General features: G+C 44.8%; 1 protein-coding gene across 4 annotated transcripts in view; it reads left to right on the forward strand.

Annotated features, from left to right (window-relative positions):
- The first annotated feature begins 1,579 nt into the window (after positions 1-1,579).
- Positions 1,580-14,518, forward strand: part of LOC115407567 (arf-GAP with coiled-coil, ANK repeat and PH domain-containing protein 3) — a 59,319-nt gene continuing 46,380 nt past the window's right edge. For all 4 annotated transcript variants that reach the window (XM_030117955.1, XM_030117957.1, XM_030117956.1 and 1 more), the window contains exon 1: positions 1,580-1,745. In XM_030117955.1, the coding sequence (XP_029973815.1) occupies positions 1,699-1,745 (47 nt within the window). In that variant the 5' untranslated portion in view covers positions 1,580-1,698. The remainder of the gene's footprint in view (positions 1,746-14,518) is intronic.

Below are 14,518 nucleotides of genomic sequence, written 5' to 3' on the forward strand. Positions count from 1 at the left end.
ATTAAAATTATTTCATGGAATGATCCATTAAATATTTTTATGGCAGACTTTCAATGGAAATATAATGAAAATATTACAATTATTTCACTTTTGGCGCAATTTTGTGGCTGTTTTCTTTCAAATGAGGCGCAAAGTGATGTCTACTGTGTTGCTTTCAAGTGCTGCGGGAAATTTCCATGTCAGCATGATCAGTCTATGGCATGCTGTATGTCTTGTATGATGCAGTGAATTGCAATTTATTTCTACTCAGGTCTTGTATTTTCATATAGTATTAATTGCGTTAATTTTGAGATACTCAAATGATTTTTTTTTTTTTTTTTTTTTTTTACATTTTCAGAGTAAATTGCTGTATTACTGAATGTGCAACTACATTTATGAACATAGACATAGACATAGACATGAAATGTTTTAAAAAAAACATTTTTTGGAGAAAATGACAGTTGTGGTCATGATATGTTGTTGCAATAGTTGCCCAATAAAGTAGGCTATGGTGGGAATTATTACAACACCTCAATATTTACATGTATGTGAATGCAAACAACTTAGATTTTGCCAGAGCCACAGTGTCATATGTTGCAATGGTATTTTTGATATGTTTTCATAGAAATTACCTTTAAATGTCATTACTTTATGCTGTGGAGTAAATTTAACCAATTTAATTATCACTGTAGCATCTGACTAAAATACTATCACATTTTTTTGTCATGAATTTTGTTTTTATCCCTCATCTGTGAACAAATAGAAACTATGGAGATGGAAATTGCTACTTGAACAAAATTACTCACTTTCAACATTACTAGACTGTCTTTAACTGATATAACACCACATCATACTTGTGAAAGTGTTAGCTTTTGGGATTCCATCTAAGTACAACTGATTAGGTTTACTGATAGATTTTAACTGATAACAGATGTACTTCGATAAATATTTAGCTTTGTGTACGTCTTTTGGGGGAACTCGATATGTTTTTCTTTTTGTTGAGAGTTTAGTTTTCAGTCACTGTAAACAAATATGTGCATTTTACTTGTATGAATGCTTGTGTATATCTTGATTGAGCCAGATTCCAATTGGGTCTGGACATATATATGTTCAAAATGAATGAATGAAGTGTGTTACCTTACAGTAAATATTTTTTTTATTGTAATATAAAGAATCATGTTGTATTGTGTCATGTGATGTCATGCTATTTTATTCAATTCATATTTTATTATATGTAATGTATTGTGTTTTGAATCATTCAGCCTTTCTGTTACACATAAATATTTCCAATGCCCCTTTATCCAATGACTTTGGTTATTTTGGTAACTCCTGAAAATCTATATTGAGAATAGAAATGATATGGAACAAATAATGCTGGAATTTTACAGATTGGTAATTTGAAACACAAACTTAAATTCGAAGACTTTCGTAACGTTTCCATTCTTCAATAAATTTATTGATCAAAATTTATTTAAATTTTCCTACTCAAACAAGCAAAGATTGTGAGAGTGTCAGAATTCCGAGCTCTCCCGCAGCACGTGAACGCACCGCGGGTCCGGTGCGGCGGGACGCGGCTCCGGATCGTCAGACTGACTGAAGCGGGAGAGAGAGGCGCTCTGCGGGAGCTGCGGGACACGGATACACACCGCTCTGCTTTCAGCCACCCGGGAGATGAACCCCGTGTTTTGAACGTGGTGGAAAACTTCTCTCCGGCTCAAGATGACGGTGGATTTCGAGGACTGCATCAAGGATTCACCCCGGTTCAGGTATGAAGCGTTCGAGAAAGAAAACTCCGTATTCCCTTGAACTGTTGAACGCATCTTCATTCACGCACGCATTTTCCTGCCAAAAAAACTGCGACATGTTGCGCCTTTTACTCTGCGGGATTAATACTCTGATCCAGTCAGCGATGGATTACAATCGTAGTTTGGAACATCAGTCAGATTTGTGCGCACGTTCTCAGCCTGGTTCCTTCCAGTGAGCAGTCACGATGAGAAAGATGAGCAATGCAGACATGAGTTGTCACATGGGCTGACTGGCCAAACCTTCAGTCTGGATTTATTTATTTCTTTTAGATTTTTCAGTGTTAGAGAAAAAAGCATGCTTGCTACACATGTGCATTGATTTCCATTCTGCACGACCTCCTTCCCAATAATGCATGGAGTAAAAATCTGCATGTGCAGACTGGGATTTGCTGAGAAATCATAGAGGCTGTGTTTAAAATGGTACCAACTTCTGCCATTGAGGGCCACACAGAAAAATATCTGAAGATTAGGGCTAATCATAGATTAAGTTTATCACTGAAATGTTGTGATTGCATCTGCTGTCATCCATTTCTTGGTCACTTGCTGCAAAACTTTGATTTGATTAGCTTAATTATGTTGAAATTGTTTCTGCGTTACAAAGTATAACAGGTTTGACAGTTCCAGGTCTATTTAGACAGTCAATAACAAGCATATAGGAATGACTGGTTGTCTAATTAAACATCCGCTCCCTCGCTCATCCAAACCAGAAGCGGTGGAGCGGTGGCCCGGAGAGGTCAGAGAGGCAGACTTGGGATCGAAGGTCACATGTTGGAATCCCACTGCTGACAGGTTACCACTGTGGGTCCCTTGTCAGGACCCTTGACCCCAGCCACCTCCCCTGCCACCAGAGTAGTGGAGGTCAACTACGAATTGGGTTGGGTTAAATGCAGAGAAGGGATTTTCCCAACAGGATCAATGGAGTATGCTTTTCTGACTCGGTATCATTCCATCCATCTTCTTAATGTTTGGGTCGTGCGCTGGAGCCAGGTCTTATCTAAAATTTTTGTGTGATTACAAGATTAGGAGAATCCATGATCCCCGTAGTCCTGGACCGCTGTCTGATTTAATGTGAAATTCCTGAAGAAGTCTGACATCAATCGAAATCTCTGCGTTAGCCTGAAACTAATTGTGCTTCGTGTGATCTCCGAGTTAAAAGCTCGAGCTTCTCCCTTCTTCTCGTGAGAATTGGCTGCCATGCCGTACTTAAATTTTAAAATCTGACTGCTTGATGTTCAGTCTGCTGGTCAGACAGCCTTCATTACTGTGAGCGGGACATTGATTTTTTTCTTTTTTCATTCCCTCCCGTGATAATAATAATTCAGTAGAAGGAGGAAGCTGTGAAGCTCGATCTCTCCTTGGAAATGACACCGTGAGAACATCATTTTCTGATTTTTTTTAAGTTTCAGGTGAGCAACTCGTAAATGTATTCTTTCAGGAGCATGTTAAAATGAAACAGAACTACGACACCGACTCTCTACTGCAATCCAATATACAAAAGTGACATTGCTCATATCTGGCACACTGCACCTTTAAATGCTCTGAAGTAATTCTGCTTTCAACTTGATTCATTTTCTGTCTTTCTACTTCTTTTGGTAATCGATTTAATTGTGTTGGCTCTGGCTCAAGCCACCGTCGCTAATCGCTGGATCAGAGGAAACTGAAGGTTTCCACACAGGCCGCGGCCAAAAGCTTGTGACTGCCGCGCACTGGAGGTTACATAAATAAAGCAGGAATTTTTCTACACCCACATCTAAACCTGGTCCCACTGAGCTGAGAGCCTCTCTGGCTGCGAGAGGAGTCAGGGTCGTTTTACTGTGCTGCAGCTGTGGAAGAGGTCTGTTAGCACTGCATCAAAGGAAAGAAATCCTCCTCAGCATGAAGAAGAAGAAGTCCGTTCAAAAAAACAACATAATTAAAAACAAGTGAGGCTCTCTGTGGGAAGCGGCATTTTGAAAGAAAATAGACTCAATAAGAGTGCTGAAGTTGATTTTTGGCAGCCTGAAGTCTTTCTGAATACCTTGTGCACATTTTCCAAACTGCGCGGTTTCTGGAATCTGTGAAGAAAAAGTCGGACCGGGACTTACTGTTTTCCTTTAACTGAACCAAAATTCTAATGCGATTGTTGATGCTGACATACAGTAAGTACCTATGTTATCCCTGAGTGAATATGAGCAGTCGCTTCCCAGCACTGCCCTTATGTGCTCCCAGAGATAAAAATCTCCACTGTCAAATCAAAGACTTCCAGACTTGGCAGCAGCCTCCTAATGACTGCCATCTGGAGGCGGAGGAAGGCGCATCCCGACCTTCTTCTCCCTCGTTTCGTATGCACATCCTGCGAAGCAGCAAGTAAAAGGAAATAGAAAAAAAAAAAAAAAACCCTGCATGCTAAAATAGTCACCTGGCTCATTATTTAGAGCGCTCAGATCCTTCGCCGGCTCCCCACGTGAAGTTATCTCTCATCTGCGCACGTGGAGTGAAAATAAGCCGCCTCCTTCTCCCACGCTGTGCAGATTCTTTCAGATTTTCCTGTACTCGACTTGAGAGAGATGTTCTCACATGTCAAGCTCCTTCTCCAGTTCGCGGTGTCTCCGCCAGTCCTTTATGCCGCCGCCCAGGATGTTTAAAGGATGAGCAGAGAGGCTGAAAGCGACGATGTAAACGCGTGTCCTCGCCGCCATTCAGGCCTCTAACACAGCTCTCACATGGCTCCTTTGTGGAGCTAAGAGCGGCGCCACGGTATATAGCGTTATATAACAAGCCCGGAGGTGGACCACTGAAAGGACGAGGCAGGAGAATCTCGGCTTTTTACTGCCTGATTTGCATGGAACGCCGCCGTTTTGCACACGTGTAAAACCGGGTAGAAATTTGTTTCCCATTGTTGTCTGTCACATGTTGGCCAACTTCTCGGCTTGCTGGCTCAAATCCGCGCCACTAAATGTTACAATATGACATTTTTCTTGTGTTCAGTACGGGAAAAAAAACCCTGAAATTACCAAGAGAATGTGAGAACAATCAGTATGATGCTTTATGTCGAATTGAATATGAATTAAAGTAGTAGTTTTCCTGTCTGAGCCCATGAATCATCCCATTAATCGCCAAGTTTGATACACTCGAGCACGTTTTCGGGCTGAGACGATGATGAACACGATGAGTTCATGGCTCAAAGATCTCTTCCACAAACTGTTAAGTCTGCGGCCGCCCAGGCTCAGACAGATGTGAGTCTGCAGCCGGCGGCTCGCTCCACATCTGCGCCGGCCGGTCGGCGGTGCGATCGCACGGTCAGAGGAGCCCCCCCTCGTGTTTGTGTTTGCTGTGGTTCAACACTGGCAACGGGCACCGTTTGAGCTGTTTTCTCTCCACCGATGTGTTAGTTCGACGTCACGCTGACAGACAGTGTGGAACCTCGGCTTGTGGGGCAAAGCTGAAACACGAACCAAAATATTTAGATGTCAGCCTGATCAGGTCATCATCTGAGGAAGAGTGAAAGAGTACAGTCTAACCTCATTTCTCAGGATCTGGTTGTGTTTTGTTGGACACAGACTCCATGAATGCCAGGCTTGGGAACCCTCGTCATTAAATGCCTGCTTTGCCATTTGGCGGGATTTTCAACCTCCCCGCTGCTCCCCTTCCCGTCCCGCAGCAGAATATGACCATTGTCCAGTGAGCTCCTTGCTTCCGCTGAGAGACAGACTCTTTTCTCAGTGTCTGAATGGCCCAGGGGCAGAGAGCCCTCCAGCCCGCCGACCATCCTTCCTCCCCTCCCTTATCAGCAGCCGGGGGAGGAGATCTCCAGGCGAGGAGGCCGCCGTCACCATGAAGGGCTTCGCTTTGAGTCACAGAGCGGAGCGGAGAGCCCGTCAGGCACCGAGAGGAGGGGGAGGTGGAAGGGGGCGATCCAAGGCCAGTGACCTGTGGCGCTCGCCGCTTGTGAGTCTCCAGCATCTGTGAGAAAATGACTGGACGGATGGATTTGTGACACACAGTCAGATGACAGGATGAGGGGAACGGCGTGCGTCATGCAGCCCGGATGGAGGAATGTAGAGGGTTTGGAGAAGCATCTCAAACTATCATGGAGTTTTGTTGTGCAGCAGAAAATTAAAAACGTTTATTGCGATGCATTAGTTACTGCTTCATAAACCAGTGACGCTAGTTGTAGTTACAGCAATTACAGAATGACTCGCCACGTGCCCGGCGTTGGTGGCACGATGATTTATAGTATTATTACACTTGCAGAGCTCTTCAGCAGGAGCAGTGATTCGTCCGCCGAGCTCTGCACCAGCTCACGCCGCACTGTAAATGGTTACTGCTCCGCGCATTTGTCAGATTGATAATGGCACCAGGCACATCGCGGCGCTCCGAGGCTCCGGGTTCATCTCGGTTCACAGTTGTGACAAATCATCTCTGAGCTGCGGCGAGCTCGGCGGACGCCCCCTCGTTGTTTCCGCAGGATCCGCATCTCCAGCTGCGCGGAGCTGCGAGGGATTTCTCCTCTGCGCCGTCTTGTTGCTTCTGCTCTATTTCAGACTGACCTCCTTCCATCTTGAATCTGTGTCAAGTGGCCCTTCTGCTCAGCCAGCAGCGCTCCTCTCTGGTCTCTCTCCGGCCGAGTCAAGGTTGAGCGGGGAGGGGGGGGGGGGTTAGTGGGGGCACCATTACTGTAAATCTGAACATACATTCTGGATATCCAGCTGCTCTCCATCACACCCACCACCTTTACCATGCTCTATTCATTATTAATTTCCACTGACCTTATTGCATATTTACGCTGAAATGGGAACAAAAAAAGCCCTTCATGACCTCTTGATCCTATTTGCCACCGGTTTAATGACCTCTCCGCGCGATTGTCACATCAGATGCATTAAACTGGCGCTGCAGGATCATCTCCTGCACGTAATACAAGTTTATTCTGCTTTTTTAATTTTCGTTCATGGGCTTGATTTAATGACCGGGGAATGCTCCGTGGCGCCTCGCCAGGGGCTTTCTCGCCGTCCTGTCCCCGGGCGTCGGTGAGCTCGGCGCGCTCCAGGTAATGAAAGTGACGGGGATTAAGTCGGCAGAGAGCGGCTTGATGGCCGCACGTCTTAATCAGGGATTGGCCCACATTTTCGCCCGCTCAATCCCCGCGTGGCAAGGTGTCACACCTGCCCGACACTCTGTGTGGTGTCATCACGACGGGAATGAGTGCACGCAGATCTAATGATGCGCTCTGCGATGTAATGTTTTGATCACAGCACTGCCGCCCTCCTGCTGAGAAAGAGCATGGCGCCATTAGCTGGATAACTGGAGAGGGCTTTTTTTTTTTTTTTTTTGCTTTATTTTTGTAAATGAGATGAGATGAAGGGCTTTTGCTGTTTGGGTCCTTGAAGCCCTCCAAGCTCCAGAGCATGTGGAGCAGCTGCAAGAATGTTGCAGTGCAAAGATGATCACAAAAGAAAGGTATCGTCTGCAAAGAAAATATGAAGGCAGCAAATTGAGGGAAGATATTGATGAGCTGAATTATACAATTATGTAAATTTAAAAACATCAGTGGAAGGCATCTCATTCTGAAGGTGTCATTCCTGGTTAGCAGAAAGTGATGTATAAAAATCGTAACCCCTGCATGAGCACCTGTATGTCTCAGAAAAGAGAGCGTTTACTCCTTTCTGGGATCGTCACGCTGGATCATATGATCACGTGTTTAATTTACCATAAATTCTATACCGGATGCCCTTCCTGACTCAACCCGAGCAGTTGTGGTTAAAGGCTTTGCTCAAGGAGCAAGATAAGCAGTAGGATTTAATCCAGCAATACTCAAGTATAAACTAAAATATAAAAAAAAAAATCATAATTTTGATGGGTAATTACGGAATTGTTGTTTTCCCAAATTACTGTTTGAATGTTGCTTTGATCTAATTTTAGCTGTTAGCAATTTTCGGCATGAAGTCTGGGTTTTTTTTCTGTTTGAGCTGATAAATAGAGTCATTGTTCTGCGGGCTCTGAGCTCATCTCTGTATCTGAATGCCTTCTGTGTAGACAGATTAATGGCGCTCACTGCTGCTGCTGTGCTGCTTGCCTCTTGGTAAATGACATCCAAACACCGAGCGGAGGATTCTTCTGTCCGTTTGCGCTCTGGATGCTGTGAGAAAAGTTTGGAAAGAGAATAAAGATAGCTACTCTTTGGTTTAATGTTTTCAAAAAGTTGCGTTTACTTGCTGTGTCAATGGACTCTCAAAGCGCAGTGAAGGTTTTCAGTTGAAATCATCATGTAAACGGGACCATGGAGAACATGCAAACTCCGCATCGAAACGCCCAGACAAGATGCGAATGTACAATTTTCTTGCTATGAGGCAGGATTCCTAACCACTGTGTGACCTTGTCCAACTATAGAGTCAAGAATACATTTTGAAAATGTTGTTTCTCGTGGAAGTTCTGTACTGGAGGCTCCTGAACAGTTTAATAATCTGACTGCTGTAAAAGTGCTTCTTTTTCTCTGTCCGAGAGCTAAACAGATGATTTGTGTAAATGGAGATTGATCCCTGGTGAAACGCTTTGGGAAGCAGAGATGATCTCACCCCCTTTATGTGCCTTTTTTGTGATGAAGTGGACTGCAGGAGCCCCGGCTGTCCCTTTTCATTTCATTTTAATGAATGGCAAAGACGTTTCATACAAAGAGCAGCGGGAAGCAGGCTGCTGCATACCAAACACCGCTAATCTGCTTGCGTCGGACGTCCTGAGAGGTGACAAAGACCTGGACCTGCTTGCACAGCCCTCCAGAGCATGACCGGCTTATTGAGCGCGGTGGAATCTAATAGCCGAACCTCAGACGGGCTGCTTGTGGCAACCGGTCCCGCTCGCCTCGCTTTCAGATCGGCCTTCCGGTGTTGCCGCAGGTTGAGCGTGCCGCGCCGCAGACATTGAATCAGCACTATGGCAACATCTTGAGCCCCAAATGATGGATGGGAAATAGTAAACTGGTATTAGTATTCCTCGCACAGGCTGCCGTGAAAGAGAGCCGCGATGACTAATTCGAGGCAGGGGAGTTGGAAAACAAGAGGGCTGTATCACACACGCTGAGCAGATTTTTAATGCTGATAATATCAGCCTTTGGTCCTTTCGGCACAGTGCGGCTGAACAGAATTGCTCATAACTTGGCATTTTGTTTTTCCTTGCAGATTGGATTATGCTAATGGAGGCCGAGCGTCTCATCTAAATTCTTTTGGCTGCACATATGAGATGTCTCCTGGAGAAAATCCACTTCCCCCCCCCCTTGATATGTAGGAGAAGGGTTTCAATTTGCCCTGGATCATGTGTTTAGTGCCACAGAGCTGGAGAGGGAAACGTCTTGAGTCATGAGTTGGGAACTCGTCTGCCGAAGCAGAAGCTAACAACAGGTTGCAGGGATCTGTCATCCATCGATTAGTCTGCTCTTTGCTCCCGGGCTGCAACGTGACTCCGAACAAGGCGGTCTCTTATGTCCCGTGTAATGGGCTATAATTCTTTGGTAATATAAATACTTGGACTAATGTTCCTGTTGGATTAGGCTCCGTCTGTAAAGCAGAACCGTCGGATGTGCTCCTGCAGAGGTCCTCATGATAGCACACGATAATCTGATCAGTCGCTTCATTTTGGTCATTTTGTTCATTTTTTGCTTTCTGAAAGTGCAAGAGCACACATTCCTGACGAGAATAAAAACACTTTCATTTTCCATCTTTCTTTTAACTGAGACACTTAAAGAATCATATAGTGAATAACACATATTAGCATGCCTGCTGAGGATGTTCCAGGCCTGTAATGCTATCTTGAAAAAGTAATGTGCTCAAGAAAATAGTCAAAATGTAGCTTAAGTTATCATTGTCCTGGAAATATTTAGTTTTTATTAACAACTGACAACTAGAAACAAAAAAGAAGAAATGAACAACCAAGTGTTTAAAGATAAATCTATTTAACAGCACATTTAAGGCTAATATTACGATATTTCGGCTATGGTGAAATGGAAAAGGCAAACAGTGTGAAACAGCTGTTTGAGCTGCTTCCTTTCATTTTCCTTCAGTAAGTCCAACATAGAAAAAAATTTAAATTAAAAAATCACAAGTACTTCAAGTATCACGTTTAAATGCGACCGGCTAAGAAGAGGAACTACTCAATTCAAATCAGTCTTCACCTTAAATCTGCAGTTTCAGAAACCACAAACCGACCCAGAAACCCCATGGACCCCAGATCTGGGTTTCATTAACCACATCAAGTCCATCACTCAGAAAGCCTTCTTCCATCTCAAGGACAAATCTCACTCTGACCGTCTGACGTCAGAGGCAGTCGTGGTGAGCCGTCAATAAAAAGCAGGCTGGATCCAGACTTTCATGGCATTTACTGTAAATTCCGACTGAATCTGAATCTGAATCATCAGATGGGGCTTTCCGATCTTCTATTGTTATTTTGAATTTATCAAGCGTGAATGCACAGTTCAAGTTTGGTCTTTTTCATGCTATTTATAATACTCGTGTTAATCGAGATAACTATAAATTGGTAATATGCTGTGCAGCTCAAACTCAGACCAGAGCTTCCAGGGACAGTCCGGGGGTAAATAACTAAAAGTAGCTGAGCTTCTGGAGAGTTCAGTAAGAGGCTGAGGTGGACAGGCAGCCAATGAGGCAAATAAGCTCATATTTAATGTTAGGCCTGAACGTCCAAGTCAGTTACATCACTGGTGTTCCTGTTCGGCTTAAAATAACCTTCGTGTCCACACCGCAGTGATCTTATAACCACAAAGCAGACATTTTTACATACTGTACTGAGTATTTGTCTTCTCATTTAACTCTTTTAGCTTGAATTGTTGCTCTAAATGTTTCCTTTACACGAGGGCATGACTGAAATGTTAAGCAGGCTTTAGCTTTCTAAATCTAATTAATTTACTTTGTATATCTCGTTTTTCAACAGAGTTAAGTGGAAAATATCCAATTTCCTCAGCACGCAGTGGCCGCATTGATTCAATGTCGTTTTAAAAAAACTTTCCCTCCCGTCGATGGCAGTGTGTAAGGAAGTATTATTGACTCCAAAACCTCCAACAATACTTAAAAAAAGAGATTTACTCAATATTAACACTTGTTGTGTATGTACCAGGTGGGAGAACGGCTGGTTGCCTTCATAAAATGTGTGTATCTTTACTTGTGGGTGTGTGCAATTTTTCAACAGACTCACAAAAAAAACAGACGCTCGAACCTGAATTTGGCCCGATTTCACCGCCGCTCTCGCCACATCTTCAAGCAGAGTTGAAGCAGAGTTTGATAAGACATCCAGAAAGTTATGACTAACAGATTTCACTGTTTAATGTCATGTCTGTGAAATGTTTCCCCCCCGATGATGGGGCTGCCTGGAAAGAGCCTCTCTCCGGGGGGAAGCGGCTGGGTAGTTTCCAGGTGTGTCAACATCGGCCCCGTGCTGCATGTTTATCGCCCAGTGGAATCAGGAAACGGGATGAAGTTATTGATAGAGGTCCGGGGGGGGGGGGGGGGGGGTTTCATCTGCGCAGCTGCGGCCGTTTGTCACCACCCAGGGAATAAGAAAAGGACCGCTCGTCCGGGGGCCCGCCGGGCTCGGATTCGAAATGCTGAATCACACGTGTACAGGCATCTGGTTTTGATTTGTTCCAATCCCTCTCACTCCCTGCTTTGCACTCTCCCCTTCTCTTCGCCTTTTCCGTCCGCCCCGGTGCGGGGGCAGATCGCCGGTCGTGTCGTGGGCCAGAACTGGGCCTGGGGACGGCTCAGGAAATGCGTCAGTTCGCTCGGATATTGAAAGCAGGTTCAGAGCGAAGGGCAGTACCGCAGAGAGGCGGTGTGTGTGTGTGAGGCGGATACTAACTCTCCATGCCGCGATGCCCAGCCTCGAGTCACAGTATAAATTGCCGTATCCCCTCGGACTACCTCCGTCATCAGTAACACTGAAATGTCAGTCAGCTGCTGCGTGCGGAGAGAAGATTGATTAGGGGGGAAGTGTTGTTTATGGTGTGGACCTGAGACACTGGGGGGTCTGAAATATTTCAGATATTTATCATTTTCATGACATCAACAGGTCTCTCTTCTCCTCATGCTTTCTCACAGGTGTTTCGACTGACCTGGATACGAAGCGTCCATAGCGCCAAATAATACAACCATGTGTCTGTACATGTAGTTGAACATAGAAGGGAAACATTTCTTCATTCATGAGAATTACTGTTGACAGGAGGTGTTGCTATTTTTAGATACCGAGTGATACCTTATTGACGTATTATCGCCCAACCCAAGAGAGCAATTGATTGACAAGTCTATTGGCATACGATACATATGAAAAGTACATTTTCAAATTAAGAGTTCTAGATGTGATGAGTTCTTGGTCTCCTTCATTAAAAATGAAACATTTTGCTCTAATGTCAGCCTGATATTCAGGAAGTTTATTGTTCAGGGAACATCATGAACTGACGAAACCACTTGGATAAGAAGGAAACATCTTCCAGAACACATAACCAAGTCCAGTTGAACTGGTTTCATTGCTTTAAGATTTATTGTTGATGTTTTCCCATAGCTTTTCTTTGGTAGGTATAAAAGTCACGCTGTTGTTTCGGTGCACTGTGCAGAGAGACTCTGGTGGCGCTTACATTTATCAGTCAGGATGCAGAAAAGCTTCAGGCACACGTTCTTACTAAGAGGATAAAATGAAGGCTGCCTATAGAGCTGCTTTGACAAAAAGGAATGAAACATACATTAAAATTGTTCTTATTTCCATTTATGGCACATCTGTTTGAGTTTTGACTTTGGCTGTGAGATCTGGGTTGAAGTCTATGGTTCAAGTTGCAGTGACTTGCTGTCATTGAGAGCAGCTGCATAGACACTTTTACTGCTGAATTCTACTAATAACTCAATTTTTCGTGAGATTGAAGGTTAAATTTAAATCTTTCAAGCGTAACTGTGGAGTATATATCTTTGTATGTTTCTGTTTGGCCAGGTTAGAGGTATCTCAGAAACAGCTGATCAGATCAACTGGACTTGGTTAATATGGTCTGGAAGAAGTTTTTATCCTCTTATTCATGTAGCCTCACTGTAGCCCAGACAAGAGAAACAAAAAAACAAACAAACTGTTGATTAAGTGAGGAAACGCCTTCCACCACGACAGATAACCTTATCTGTTGAACTGGTTTGAGAAACAACCCTGAATATTCTTGGAGATACCAAAACTTTCAGTTTCAAGGGGGTGTGTTCAGCCACAGGTGGCGTGTTTTTCTTTTATTTCTTACTCCTATCACATTTATGGACTTTGGACGTCAGCGATGTGCTAACCTCCAATTGTTCCGAAGCTTGTTTGCATTTCTCACCTGAACCTCGCTCACTAAACCACCGATGGTTTCAGATTCTTGTGCTCGACCTTGTACGCACTCGGTCGGCTGGCGCTTCACGTTCCCCCCGACTCGTTTTTCATTATTTTCTCGCCGTTTGTTGCGGCTCCCCCTGGAAATGGCTTTTTTTTTTTTACTGAAAAGGCCAGCGAGCCATGACTCCGGTTTAATTTCTTCTCACAGAACGGTGTAATTCCTCACTCTTTCCTCGCTTGGCGAGTCTGGCTGAGCTGTCGCGGCGGCGTCTCTCCGGAGGCTCGTTTTCAGCGCTGCGTTTCACTATTGTTTAACTGAGGGAGTACAGCTCCACTCCACGACACTCCGTCCTTGACATTTACATCAGTTATCACCGTTTCTTTCGCAGCACTCGTGGCGTCATCGCTTTTGCCTCTTAAAATGTTTTTGGGGAAAACGAAAAGCTCAGTTCCCGACAGTGTGAGGGTCGTGTTTTCCTGAGGTTCGTGTCCTCGCTGAGCTTCCTCACAGGCTCCGGTCAGATCGCTGCCGGCTGACACCAGGGTCACGTTAACATTCAGGTCCATGGGGCTGGGGTTGGAAGGGGTCAGAGGTCATGCAGGGGAGCTGGGGAAGTGACGCCAGGAGCTTGTTGCTGACTGCAGACCGGAGGAAACACCTGGGGGGGAACTGGAGCAGGAAATGACGCCTCCCATCACGATGACACCCAGCGGCTGTCATTCCGAAATACAAATCCGTTTGGAAAATGAAGTGAAGTTTGTTCGTTTTTCTTTAAACCTGTGGCCTACATGTAAGACATCAGACTTTCCAATCTAAAAGTCTGTTCTGCAGCTCATTTAAACTGTTGTTTCTGCGCGCACCATCTCTCAAGCTCCTAGACAGGAAGGAGCTGAATGCTTCACACGTCTGGTATGTCTTTCTAGTGCAAGCCAAGCTGCATGTTTAGCCCACAAAAATGCTGGGAAGAGTCCCAGCTCGGCCCCAACACCGTCAGACACGTCGCGCCCGCGTCGGGATTTTCACATGAAGGGAAATGTAGCTCTTTCACCAAAATGTCAGGGTGTTGCTCTGCGAGATTCGGCTATTCTGCGCCTCTTTTTTTTTTTTTTTTTTTTTTTTTTGGTTAAAGCTGTGAGAAGCTCTGCGTCTGTAGGCTTTATTGTCTTCCGCTTTTCAATAGAACATTGTCCAGGCCGTCTCCCACAAACCCAGGCCTCTTCTAGATCCTGTCTTCGTGTGTGTGTGCGCGTGTGTGTTCCTTCTTTCGTCTTCCCCGTCCCGAATATCTTCATTGACATTTTTGTGTGTTGCAGTCATGTCGGACCACCCCGAGTTAATATAAACCTGCAGGGCCGCCAGCCAGGACCTCTCGTATCCTGACCTCTCTCTGGCCTTCCCTCCTCCACAGCCCGCT

This window comes from Salarias fasciatus, chromosome 20 (genome assembly GCF_902148845.1).
Source record: "Salarias fasciatus chromosome 20, fSalaFa1.1, whole genome shotgun sequence".
Lineage (NCBI taxonomy): Eukaryota > Metazoa > Chordata > Actinopteri > Blenniiformes > Blenniidae > Salarias > Salarias fasciatus.